Source organism: Poromitra crassiceps (assembly GCF_964638095.1).
Source record: "Poromitra crassiceps genome assembly, chromosome: 18".
Classification (NCBI taxonomy): Eukaryota; Metazoa; Chordata; class Actinopteri; order Beryciformes; family Melamphaidae; genus Poromitra; species Poromitra crassiceps.
Window position 1 is genome coordinate 29,346,310 of NC_139636.1, and position 15,000 is coordinate 29,361,309.

Here is a 15,000-nt window from a genome sequence, read left to right on the forward strand (position 1 = left end):
AGGTGAAGGGGTGGCCTTGATGGACCTGTAGGTGAAGGCATGGGATTGATGGACCTGTAGGTGAAGGGGTGGCCTTGATGGACCTGTAGGTGAAGAGGTGGTATTGATGGACCTGTAGGTGAAGGCATGGGATTGATGGACCTGTAGGTGAAGAGGTGGTATTGATGGACCTGTAGGTGAAGAGGTGGGGTTGATGGACCTGTAGATGAAGAGGTGGGATTGATGGACCTGTAGGTGAAGAGGTGAGATTGATGGAGCTGTAGATGAAGAGGTGGGATTGATGGACCTGTAGGTGAAGGGGTGGCCTTGATGGACCTGTAGGTGAAGAGGTGAGATTGATGGAGCTGTAGATGAAGAGGTGAGATTGATGGAGCTGTAGATGAAGAGGTGAGATTGATGGAGCTGTAGATGAAGAGGTGGGATTGATGGACCTGTAGATGAAGAGGTGGGATTGATGGACCTGTAGGTGAAGAGGTGGTATTGATGGACCTGTAGATTGATGGACCTGTAGATGAAGAGGTGGTATTGATGGACCTGTAGATTGATGGACCTGTAGATGAAGGGGTGAGATTGATGGAGCTGTAGATGAAGAGGTGGGATTGATGGACCTGTAGGTGAAGAGGTGGGATTGATGGACCTGTAGGTGAAGAGGTGGGATTGATGGACCTGTAGGTGAAGAGGTGGGATTGATGGACCTGTAGGTGAAGCACCAGGTGTGGGCACAAAAGGTTAGCTAGAGGTTGGGTCAGATCTTACAGGTCTGACATTAGGCAGGCATTGTAATGTATGTGTTGGTTCTCTCGTCACATACAGTACTTTACACATGCAGGCACTTTCATACACACAATTTATACATGCCTACAATGTGAACACACACACACACACACACACACACACACACTCACACACACACACACGCACACACACACACACACACACACACACACACACACACAACTCTAGCTTTCTTGATTTATCTACACACACACACTGAAATGCTCTCAAAAGAACACACCTGACACATCCATTCCATCTATTCTCACAAACATTCACATGCATGCACACATGTATATGGAAACACACGCACGCGCGCACACACACACACACACACACACACACACACACACGCACGCACACACACACACACAAATGAGAGTTTGGCCTTGCCTGGTGCAGTCATGGCTAGCTGAGGTCTAACGGAGATATATGAGAGAACTGAGCTGTGTGGAGAACATTTATCTACAACCCCTCCCTTTTAGTATGCAAGGACACCTACCAACAAAACTGCCCTGTTTCCCTCTCTGTCTCTCTTCCTCTAGGGTTTCTCTCTTTCACTGTCAGTCAGTAAAACTCAATACATAGTGTTGTCACGTCAGCAAAGCTGCAAATCATATTGAAAGTGTGCTGAGATTTGAGATCAGTCTTTTTGATATTTCCATCTTTATATCAGCTCGGACAATGGATGATGTGGGTTGCTGTTGGGTTGAACTCCCACATCCTCTACCACACAGTGAGCATCACTGGTCTCATCCTCCACCACACAGTGAGCATCACTGGTCTCATCCTCTACCACACAGTGATCATCACTGGTCTCATCCTCCACCACACAGTTATCATCACTGGTCTCATCCTCTACCACACAGTGAGCATCACTGGTCTCATCCTCTACCACACAGTGATCATCACTGGTCTCATCCTCTACCACACAGTGATCATCACTGGTCTCATCCTCTACCACACAGTGAGCATCACTGGTCTCATCCTCTACCACACAGTGATCATCACTGGTCTCATCCTCTACCACACAGTTATCATCACTGGTCTCATCCTCCACCACACAGTGAGCATCACTGGTCTCATCCTCCACCACACAGTGATCATCACTGGTCTCATCCTCTACCACACAGTGATCATCACTGGTCTCATCCTCCACCACACAGTGATCATCACTGGTCTCATCCTCTACCACACAGTGAGCATCACTGGTCTCATCCTCCACCACACAGTGATCATCACTGGTCTCATCCTCCACCACACAGTGAGCATCACTGGTCTCATCCTCCACCACACAGTGATCATCACTGGTCTCATCCTCTACCACACAGTGAGCATCACTGGTCTCATCCTCCACCACACAGTGATCATCACTGGTCTCATCCTCCACCACACAGTGATCATCACTGGTCTCATCCTCCACCACACAGTGATCATCACTGGTCTCATCCTCTACCACACAGTGAGCATCACTGGTCTCATCCTCCACCACACAGTGATCATCACTGGTCTCATCCTCTACCACACAGTGAGCATCACTGGTCTCATCCTCCACCACACAGTTATCATCACTGGTCTCATCCTCTACCACACAGTGATCATCACTGGTCTCATCCTCTACCACACAGTGATCATCACTGGTCTCATCCTCTACCACACAGTGAGCATCACTGGTCTCATCCTCCACCACACAGTTATCATCACTGGTCTCATCCTCCACCACACAGTTATCATCACTGGTCTCATCCTCTACCACACAGTGATCATCACTGGTCTCATCCTCTACCACACAGTGAGCATCACTGGTCTCATCCTCCACCACACAGTGAGCATCACTGGTCTCATCCTCCACCACACAGTTATCATCACTGGTCTCATCCTCCACCACACAGTGATCATCACTGGTCTCATCCTCCACCACACAGTTATCATCACTGGTCTCATCCTCCACCACACAGTGAGCATCACTGGTCTCATCCTCCACCACACAGTGAGCATCACTGGTCTCATCCTCCACCACACAGTGAGCATCACTGGTCTCATCCTCCACCACACAGTTATCATCACTGGTCTCATCCTCCACCACACAGTGAGCATCACTGGTCTCATCCTCCACCACACAGTGATCATTTCTGGATTACCAGGTGCGACTCGGCAAGCATAACGTTATAATCCACGGAGCAGATAGTAAGTTAATACAATTTCATTCAATTCTAGAAGTGAGTCGCCTTAAAGTTAATATCCCAGTTTTCTTCTGTTTACCACGGCGGGTATTGTGCTGCGTATTTACCATTACCGTGTGTAGCCCTATTGTGTGTAGGCTTGTGTGCAGGCATGTCATGTTTTGCAGTGATCAAGGCAAACTGCCTGGTTTTTGAATGGAGAGACAACGGAATATCGCTTAATCTGCTTCCACCGCACGTTTCGCATTTTCCTTTTATCGATACACCCGACATTTCCGCCTCCCTCAAGCGTGAAAACTTTTTTGCAAAATGTGGAGGTTTTTGCGAATTAGGCAGCGTTTTCCACTCCGTTTTTTTATGCGCAAATTGAAATTTTGCATAAAAACAGGTGGATGGCTGCAGTTATAACCGCGCTGACCACGGATATCCCACCCCGCGGGCGGATCATAAAAATCTGATTAATAGCGGATGGGTTGCGGGCGGGTGAAATGATGTATCATTAATGAGTAGCCTAATGAAGTTAGAAATTTTATATTATTAATACCGAACAACAGTTCAAATACATGAAAAATAACAAACTAAAATAATAAAAAGTGTGCACACACAAAAAAGCGTTAGGGCCCAAGGTAAGTGATTGTGTGTTAGTGTGGAATCGTCCTGAATAGTGTCCATCCAAGGGAATGTGTGTGTGGATAGTGGTGTCTCCTACCGCACCAGTTGTAGGAATTTGTGTGTGAAAGTTCTTGCAGGTTCTTTCGTGGGTCTGGCTCGCCACCCGTCGACTGGAAGATCCGGATTCTTGTCCTATAACCAAAACCTGACCTATAGACAACGCCACAGATTTCTAAGAATTACTATTTGGTTCAGTTCAATTATCAGAATAAATAAACTATAGCTTAGTATTGTAATACTACCTGTAGTTCACTTACATTTCTCAGTTCTAATGTCAGTTGGACAACAGAATATCAATAGTCTCAGTTGTCTTATTAGTTTTCTATTTCAGAGAACCATAGTTACATTAATAATAAATAACTATTATAAACAAAAGCACATACAATTACAATTGAAGGTAAACTAATATCAATAGTCTAGCAAAATAAATGTAGCCTACATAAAGTGCAAAGTAACACCCATCAAATTCAATTGAATCCCCATATGTATTAGGCTACAGTAAAATAACAGAGGCATTATGACGGTCACGTGCTTAATAATCTCTCTTTGCACCAGAGGCCTACAGGCACAATGGAGAAACTGCACTAAAAATTAGCCCCAGTTATCACTATAACCCTGCAGTGACTTAACACAATTAAACAGCATAAACACGACATTCATGCTAATACTCAACTGACAAAACAGTGTCAGTGAGTCAGTGAGTCAGTAACAAAGTCTCCCTCCAAAACAAAGTGCCAAAATCATTAGAAAATGCCCATAGAAGTCAATACATTCATTGTTAGCTTCCTTGGCTAAACGGAGATTAGCATTCTCCATACCAGTCAATGCCTTCACCCTGACTTGGCTAGTGGAGAATAGCATTATCCTAGTTAGCTGCAAAGTTGCAAACTCACCAGTGGTTGGTTTCAGTGTAATTCACTGGCCCCGATCAGCAACCTCACATCACCATTGGTTCTGTTTGATGTTACACAAGTTAGGGATCAGTACTTATTGATGGATAGAAGTTTGCATTCACATGTGGTTGCTAAAGATGCTAGTTTTTCTCACCATGCAGATGAAGAAAAGTGACTGCCCTCACACTGACAGACAGCAGCTGAAGGGAAGAACGAGACGAGAGATGGACGTAAACAGAGGCGGACCCGGAAGCATCTGCTTCCACTGATCGCTCATTGGTTGTTTAAGTCTGTCTAAGAGTTCACTGATTGGCCTAATGACAGGCCAGTCAAACCAAACGAAACAGATCAAATTAACCCCTTGTTCACTGACCATGTCACACTGGATATTATTGTTGTATTATGTATTATTATGACGTGTCAATCCCTTTATTGTTTATGGCTTTCTGAATGTGAAAGGGATTCCTAGCCTAGTTAGTCATTTCTCCAGGCTGATGTAGATGTATTAACTATACCTGGGTTAAAGCACTAGCAGTGTAAAGAAATAGCCGTGTCAACATCCGATGGGGATATGCCTGCGTCAAACAGGAGTTTCCACTGAATAGTTGGAAGAGAAGACGTGCTCGTATTATTTTCCCATACGGGTCAATCCAGTCTTGATCTAAACTTAAAGCTATAGCGTTAGCTAGTATGCTACATGGACAAGTGCTGGACTGGATTATAATACAGCATGGATGTTTATTTGGAGTGGACTGCAACGATCGCACCGACGGCAGCAGAAACAGTAAGTTCATCTACCCAAATCGCTCATTTATAGCGTTGTGAAATGTCGGGTGCATGGCAGCCGCGGATCTATAGGCGGTTTTAACTTGACAACAAAAACATTCTAAATTGAACCCCCGCTCACTTCCTGTTGCAGTGTTTGCTATGGACATAAAAGAAAAAAAAACATTCAAGTGCAGGACTGACCATTCTGTGAAAACCGTCTATACAGCTGAGCAGCGAAAACAAAAGTAACAATGTCGAGTGAATATTTCTGCAGTTTGCCGAATGCTGAGAAAAAGGAAGTGCTGTGGGGTTGCGCTCTGGTGAAAACTGTCTATAAATAGTATGAAATAATTTGCATGGATTTATGGCGGGCGGATGGCTCATGCATACACGTGGATTAGGGTGGTATAAAAGCTCATCGGCGCATCTCTAGTGAGCATCACTGGTCTGGTCTAGCATACCTGTGGATATCTGTCGTATACTGATGACGTCACTACCAGGAGACGACAGTAAACACTACCGTAAGGCACGCTGGGTATTGTGGTGCGGAGCCCCTTTTTGCAAGGCTATAGCTAGCTACGATTTTTTTTCTCTGTTTTCTGTGGTATATTTAGCGTGGTATATGCTAAATATACCACAGCTGTGAGCCAATCAGACTGCTTGATTTGACAGAGCTGTTTTATAATTGGTTGTGTATTTTTGTGGTTTGGTAAAGCTGCGGCGAGACTGGAACCTTTGAAAGGTTCCATCTCTCAACTCACAATTTAGCCAGCGTGATGCTGGCCCGGCTCTCATACCTTTATACAACACATGGGTACTGGTGTGTCTGGGCATCATCTGAGGGTTTGACCAAAACACACTTCAACTCCTTCACAGCAGTTACTAACACACACACACACACACACACACACACGCACACACACACACACACACACACACACGCACAACACACACACACACACACACACACACACGCACATGCACACGCACAACACACACACACACACACACACGCACAACACACACACACACACGCACAACACACACACACACGCACACGCGCACACACACGCACAACACACGCACACGCACACACACACACACACACACACACACAAACACGCACAACACACGCACACATACGCACAACACACACACACACACACACACACACACACACGCACGCATACGCACAACACACACACACACACACACACACACACACACACACAGCAGTGGGTTCTCAATGTGTGAGTGACCCAGACATTTGGCATCCTTCACGGCAGGGTGCAATCTCTTTCTTTTCTCTCATTCTCCTCATCAAACAGAGAGAGAGGGATGAGAGGAGAGACAGAAGGTCAGTGGAAGAGGGAGGGAGGGAGAGAGAGAGAGAGAGACGGAGAGAGAGAGAGAGAGAGAGAGAGGGAGAGAGAGGCATAAGGCGCAGTGATGAGTTGGTCCAGGAAGAAAAATAGCAAAGCCAGAAGGGGGAGCTGGGGGCGAGAGATAGAGAGACATTAAAGCGAGTGTAGAAAGAGAAAGAGAGATGATGGACAGGTAGGGGAGGGATTGAGAGAAACACAGAGAGAGAGGGAGAGAGTACAGGCTACAGGCCCATTCACGTTCAACAACAAGAACTATAATGTTACCTATAACAATAGATTATTGTTGAAGCTTTACTACACTACAGCAATATCTGTGATTAGTTCCTCAGCAAACACAAAGCATCACTATAGCTACTGAATTCCCCCCTTCTTCCTTAGATCGGACAGAACATATATAGTTCTAGTTCGAATTTTTAGATCTTTTTATAGTTATCACTGTCATGGGAATACAGACATTCTCGTTACTTACAGCAACTCAGATCTTTGTAGAGTTACTTATCTTTACACTAAGCCTTCCAGATGGGAATGGGCGATACGACTTATAGTCTCCATCATCATCCGTCTCCAGAAATGCTCTACTCAATTGGGGCTTCCTGGTGGCTCAGTTGCATAAAGCTGTGGACCAGCTCCTGCTCGTCTAGGTCAGGACACACACACACACACACACACACACACACACACACACACACACACACACACATAAACACTATTGTTTCCTGTCAACTGTTGCTGGCTATACACATACAGTGATGCATACTGTAGCTTACCATACTGAGCTTTGTGTGTGGGTGTGCGTGCGCAATCGCGCATGCACGTGTGCGTGTGTACGTGCGTGCGTGTGCGTGTGCGTGTGTGTGTGTGTGTGTGTGTGTGTGTGTGTGTGTGTGATTTTGTGTGCTCTTTGTGTAAAGCCGTTATTAGAAGTATAATTGCAGAGACATTTAAAGTGTTTCCCTGCTGGCATCCAATAAAGTTCATACAGCAAGAGAGAGAGAGAGAGAGTGTGAGAGTGTGAGAGTGAGAGAGAGAGAGCAAGAGAGAGAGAGAGTGTGAGAGTGTGAGAGAGAGAGAGAGAGAGAGCAAGAGAGAGAGAGAGTGTGAGAGAGAGAGAGAGAGAGCAAGAGAGAGAGAGAGAGAGAGAGAGAGACAGAGAAACAGGGACATGGTGGGAAGAAGGCAGAGAAAGAGGAGAGAGCAGAATTGTGTACCTGCTCTAGCAGACTGGTTGGGTCTAACTCCCGGGGGGGGGGGGGGGGGTCTAACTCCCGGGGGGGTCCACTAGTATAGAATACCACAGGGATGATGTATTTGGCTTACCCAGAAGTCCCTGCACTTCTTGCTTCCTTCTTCTGAAAGTCAATGGGATTTTGTCTGATGTCTGAAACAAGGTATGTAGTGAACCAAATTTATGAAAATCTTCACAAATGAGGACCACTTTTATGAATTTTGAAGCGTAACTGATTTTTTTAAATCAAGATTTTCAATAAAACGCTTCGACAGTGTTCATCAATGTTCCTCATTTGTGAAGATTATCTTGATGAACACAAAGTTTGCTGTTTCATAAACTTTTGTTGTACAGACCTTATTTCATAATAATAATAATTCATTTATTTTATATAGCGCTTTTCAGAACCCAAAGACGCTTAACAGTAAACAAAAGACAAGCAACAGAAACAGGCAACAGGCAACAGACATTTCAGACGTTTATTCGAAATCCCCGTACAGTGTACAGTATGTGGAGTGAGGCCATCTATCTGTCATACAGTGTATGTGGAGTGAGGCCATCTATCTGTCATTGGGAAAATCCACTCAAGGACAAAGTAGTTGTCAAGAATATCTAAATTCCTGGACAAGAAGACCATGAGGCTCTTAGCCACGTCTTTAATTCAATGTCATTATGATTATACCTGCATATCTCGGTACAGTGGTAAAGGACAAACTTCAAAAAGCTCAAAACCAACTAATGAGGGTTATTCTGAACCTCAATCCAAGAACGCACATCAGCCCAATGTATTTTAAGGAGTTGAACCCGTTGAAAGTAGAGTTCAACAGTTGAAACTCATCATGTCTATAAGATATTGCATGACCTGTGTCCAAATTACTTTGCCAGGTATTTTTAGTTTGTTCGGGACGCTCATGAGCGGAACACGAGAGCTAGTGTAGCGGACGTGAAACTAGCTAACCTAAAAGCAAGGTTGGTAGAAGTGCATTGGTCTACACGGATGGTTCTCTGAGTGGTTTTCAAAAACCTTCTGAAGAAACTCCTGCTGAGTAAACTAGAGTAGTGGGCGGAGTCTTTCCTGTTGTCTGGTTAGTTTTCAAACATGTGTTGCTTGTATCTCTCGTTTGCCATTGTTCTTGATTATTCTGTACTAGTGTTAATTTGAGGCGATGTGTTACTGTATTTCCTGTTTTTAAGACCAGCGACCATGTTGGAAATAAGTGTCTGCACTTTTACATCTACATGCAGGGTTGAGAGGGTTAATTACATACAAATAGATTGTTCTCTTGTTTCTTATGTATTTTTAATGTCTATTCATAAGCAGTGTTTTGATCATATGTTTTTAGACAAGGGGGTACCTGGAGATCAAAGAGTGCAACAGAAGTGAAAATGTCAGTCTTTGAGAGGCCGTAGCTGACAACACAACAACATGTAACTTATATGAATGCTGTGTGACAGAACAGGGAGATGTTTTCCTCCATGAAAGCCACAGCGAGCGGAGCTTCAGTCAAGGTTGGCATTGGCCTTTGTTTGTATTGTCTTCGACATGCCTCTATAGCCCTGTAGACATGTGTGGAACGCAGCTGTAGAGGCACACGTGGGGAAAGCAAATTGCACACAACTACGCTCAGATTCCTGAAAAGTTTGACTTTAAAAAAGCTTTAATAACCCAGAGTAATTCAGAATCTGTTGTTGTTGCTTTTTTAAATACAGTAGACAGTCATACATTCCCAACATAAACACCTGCTCAGTCGATGTATATCCTCTCTTCTTTCTTTCTTTCTTTCTTTCATTATAAGGAAAAGATGTTTCCTATGCAATCTATGACTGCATTTGGAAATGTTATCAAACTAATTTAGCTGATAACCGTCACATGTGTCTCCCCTGCATGCATTCTATGGGGACTATCCTCCTGTCTTTCTTTGTTGTCCCTCTCCACGGTTGCCGGGCAATAAATTGGTTGACACCAGACAGTTAGGCCGGTGATGGAAATATCACACCCAAATATCACACTGACCCCCGGTGGCCGTCTCATCGCCCGCCGGACGCGTCCTTCTTTGTCTTCTCACACACACACACACACACACACACAGACACACACACACACACACACACACACACACACACACACACACACACACAACACACACACACACACACACACACACACACACACACACACACACACACACAGGACAGAGATACAGAAAGGGATATGGGGGATGGAAAATGACAAAGAGAGGGAGAGAGATGAGAAAGAAAGAGGGGTGAGCGTGAAAGAGAGGCAGACAAAGAGATAGGGGAACAAAGAGATAAACAACCCAATTGCCAAAATAAAATGTCTGCATTGTAGCCTACATTTCTGCAATGCACAGATAATATTTATAGTATATGATGCGTATAATCTCAACGTCAATTTGAAACAAAACATCTGCATTTTACCTTTCTAAAACGTGGCATTTTATGTTTCTGCAAGCCTATACAATCTCAGCATAAATGTGAAACAGAATGGCAGTTAATTTGAAAACACTAGGCATCGATTCCTAGGCTCGTCCGCTGTGTGCGTGCGCACTTTTGTGTGTGTGTCACATGATGACATCATCAGTGATGTCACAATGATGGCACAATGCGTATGTAGGAAAAAAGTGGAATGCGCGCACATCCTAGTAGACAGGTGCTGGACCAAATGAGATAGCTTCAGCCCAATCACACATAAAACGGCATAGCTGTGCCCGGACACAATTCTTGAAACAAACAGACAGAGTCCACATTGCCAAATTTATAGATAGATAGATAGATAGATAGATAGATAGATAGATAGATAGATAGATAGATAGATAGATAGATAGATGGATGGATGGATGGATAGATAGATAGATAGATAGATAGATAGATAGATAGATAGATAGATAGATAGATAGATAGATAGATAGATACCCAGCGAGCATTTTTCGGTTGAAAAGACGTTTAAAAAACGTTTAGGGTCAACGTTGAAAAAACGTGCAAGGAAGGTTTGAAAGTGAAAGTTTTTTCACCCACTATTTGCAGACGTTTATTGAACGTTCAGATTTAGACCATATTTCACCAGGAAATTAAATTAAAAATTCAGCAGCGCACACGGGATTCGAACCCCGCTCTACGCGCTGAGCTATATATTTTCTTATACTCTGTAGAGAGCTGGGCACATATACTCTATCTCGCACACAACTTGTAGACTACATGATTGTCGACATCGGAGGACAAGTTATTTTATGTGATGTGTGTACGAGACTATTATATTAATGTAACAGACTAAAATTATGTTGTGTGTGTGTGTTGTCTATAGGCTGTAGCCTATGGCTTCAGAGGTTAACTTCATTTAACACCAGAGACTGAGGAGGTACACAGAGCCTTGTATACAGTCTGTACAATAACATAGCGTGCCCAGAGCACCTCGTTCCGCACTTGGTGCAGACCGGTGCAGACTTGCTTTGGTCTAGTCTAGTCAGTCACGGTTAGTATAGCTAGCAAGTAAGTACTTGCGTTACTGCGTTGCTGCAGGAACTGAATTCATTATTTTATAGTATTGCGCTAAACTATTAACCATAGTTGTGTCCTGGAAGCTTTTTGCTGGCACCACATAGCCTATATAGTCCCATATTTATGATATTTCATGTGACATAAAATGCGTTGAAATGTAGTTTTCGTATAGACCAGATTTCAACTCTCAGTTACACAATAAAATGGACAAATGCCAATTCACACACTATCAATATTGCCTCTATTCCAAGCTACAACAAATGTTTTAACAATATGATGCACCAAATTGTGTTTTTTTACACGTTGTCGTTGTAACCGCATTTTAGCCGGTTGAAAAGAGGGTGAAATTAGGTCTTAGACGTTCAAACCCAATATCACCCAGATTTCAACTAAAAATCAACGTTGAAAAAACGTTTTGTGCTCGCTGGGTAGTGTCGATACATCCAAAATGTTGATTTCTTGCAGAAACGTACAACCAGGCTGAACAAAGACATAAGAATGAGTGGGGCGGAAAAGAAAGATCAGGTGTGATCATTACAATTTCCTCTCTCTCTCTCCCTCCCTCTCTCTCTCTCTCTCTCTCTCTCCCTCCCTCTCTCTCTCTCTCTCTCTCCCTCCCCCTCTGCGGGACCCGCTGCATCATTAAAAGCTCATTTGCTCGTCTCCCAGGCTCCGCCCCTTCTGCTCTGAGTAGACGTGGCTCTTGTGCTCCGGTGATTAACACAGCGCTTGTCATTCGTTGGCGTAATGACCCGCCAATCAACACGCACGTCACTGCAAGCGCACTCGGCATCCGAGCATTCATGTCCTGTCACCTTTGTAATGATTTCATCTCAACACACACAAACAAACACACACACACACACACACACACACACACACACACACACACACACACACACACACACACACACACACACACACACACACACACACACACACACACACACACACACACACACACACACACATCCAAGACATCCTATAGTCACTTTAGTCTTGACTGTATCTAATTCCCACAGACAGTTAGTTGGATCCTTTGAGATAGTGAAGAGGCAATTAGGCTTTATGGACAAAAACGTGCAGTTGCTGCTTACTGTACTTTTTCCCCATCAAAAGAAATGGAAGGTCTCATACTGTCATGAGATAATTATGATGTATTATTAATTCCTCTTAAATGGCACTTCTCATTTGAGCAGCTCTCCAAATTTCACAGGCAACAAAGTGTCAATTGACGCCTTCGACGCTGTTCTCAGAACGTGTAGGTGTGTTGGTGTCAAATCAAAGTAATTTGTAAGCATTTTACAAAATGTCTATGGAAGAATGAAATGCCTTGGTGCGGATGCCAAATCTGGAAGAGGGCTTGAGTTTCACCTATACCCTTGCATTAAAAATAACGTTTTCAAAAGAAAACTTTCACTGGTGTATTGTTTAATGACACAAAAAATATTAATTTTTAACAGACTTTTTCCCCGAAACTGTCTGCCCTATAGTTCGGCAACAGTTCACTCACTGCCTAGAGTCCCCTGACCTCTGGGGCCCTATCTTCGTACACGCGCGAATTAGCGGCTGTGCGGTGTTTAGCGCCAGGAGGTAGCGCAATTGGAGGCGTGCCCAAATCGTCTGCTATTCTCCCTGCTAAGAACTAAGAACGGCTCGCTCAAATGACATCACTGGTGACATCACAATTGCTCGGGTGACATCACTGGTGTCATCACTACCATAAAGGTCTCATTATGCTTTCCGCATCAGCGAGGAACGCGAGTGTCCGCGCGGAAAAGTGACGTCAAATCAGCAGACACGCCCCTCCGCAAGGCTCCGTGCGGACGGTTTTCGACCGGCCGTGCGCACGCCGAATTTTGTAACTACGCGGACGCGGCTGGGCGGACAAAGTGGAGTTTTCAAGACTCGCGCTCAATTCCGCCTGCAGAAACCCACACAGAGTATAAAGCTCCACACGTTTCCTCGTCAGGATTCCGTGTCTCTCATTTCCGTGCGGCCGGCCAAAGCGTCAAGCATAATCCAGGCTTAACAAGGCAGAGAGGGGTTGGCACAACATTTCAAGTTAATATTATTATTATCATCATCATCATTATTATTATTACCATTATTGTTATTATTATTATTATTATTGTAGTTGTTGTTATTTATTTATGTTTTATTTCAAATTGATCCACAATTTGACCAAATTCATTCTCTTCCAAAATGATGCAGGTATGATTTTAGAATATTAAAGTTATGAGCCATCGTAACAGAGGAGAAATGCAGGTAACAAACTCTCCAAAATGAATACATACTGTTCCATGAATTGAATTGCAGGTTGACTGATTAATCATTAATCAGTCCATTAATGGATTCCCCAAAAACGACACTGCTGATTGTGATGTAAGAGATTGCAATTGTGATTTCATATATGGCTAAGAAACATTGTTTCTTGTTGCCAAAGCCAATGTTTTTTTTTACCCCTTCACTTTATGTTGCTGCATTTGATCAGTGTTGATTCCTTGACAGTTGGGTTGCTTCTGATGACAGATTGGGCCTGTGATGCTCTGTGATGCTCTGTGATGCTCTGTGTGTGTCTTCTGTAATGGTAATGCTTGATTTTCAAGGCAGAAAACCAGAGCCTCAATGTGTCTGAGTGCAGGCAAACAGATCAGAGCCTCAATGTGCCTGAGTGCAGGCAAACAGATCAGAGCCTGAATGTGTCTGAGTGCAGGCAAACAGATCAGAGCCTCAATGTGCCTGAGTGCAGGCAAACAGATCAGAGCCTGAATGTGCCTGAGTGCAGGCAAACAGATCAGAGCCTCAATGTGTCTGAGTGCAGGCAAACAGATCAGAGCCTCAATGTGCCTGAGTGCAGGCAAACAGATCAGAGCCTCAATGTGTCTGAGTGCAGGCAAACAGATCAGAGCCTCAATGTGCCTGAGTGCAGGCAAACAGATCAGAGCCTCAATGTGCCTGAGTGCAGGCAAACAGATCAGAGCCTCAATGTGTCTGAGTGCAGGCAAACAGATCAGAGCCTCAATGTGCCTGAGTGCAGGCAAACAGATCAGAGCCTCAATGTGCCTGAGTGCAGGCAAACAGATCAGAGCCTCAATGTGCCTGAGTGCAGGCAAACAGATCAGAGCCTCAATGTGTCTGAGTGCAGGCAAACAGATCAGAGCCTCAATGTGCCTGAGTGCAGGCAAACAGATCAGAGCCTCAATGTGCCTGAGTGCAGGCAAACAGATCAGAGCCTCAATGTGTCTGAGTGCAGGCAAACAGATCAGAGCCTCAATGTGCCTGAGTGCAGGCAAACAGATCAGAGCCTCAATGTGCCTGAGTGCAGGCAAACAGATCAGAGCCTCAATGTGCCTGAGTGCAGGCAAACAGATCAGAGCCTCAATGTGCCTGAGTGCAGGCAAACAGTCAGACCATCACGGTTGGCTTTTTTCAGATGGTAGAAGGGGAAAGAGAATGTTTTGTGAAAATATGAAGGAAATTATTTCCACCAGCCATTTTCATCACATTGAACCCAGTGTTCATATAATTTATTGAAGTCGGTGAGAGTCAACATAGTAGTCAATAGTAGAGCGCATGGGAGC

At 44.2% G+C, this 15,000-nt stretch overlaps 1 protein-coding gene across 1 annotated transcript in view; it reads right to left on the minus strand.

The window, feature by feature from the left end:
* Nucleotides 1-1,441: 1,441 nt before the first annotated feature.
* n4bp1 (nedd4 binding protein 1) overlaps nucleotides 1,442-15,000 on the minus strand; it is a gene marked incomplete at both ends in the record, with an annotated part of 44,834 nt that continues 31,275 nt past the window's right edge. The window contains one exon of the mRNA XM_083654813.1: nucleotides 1,442-2,906. Within this exon, the coding sequence (XP_083510939.1) occupies nucleotides 1,442-2,906 (1,465 nt within the window). The remainder of the gene's footprint in view (nucleotides 2,907-15,000) is intronic.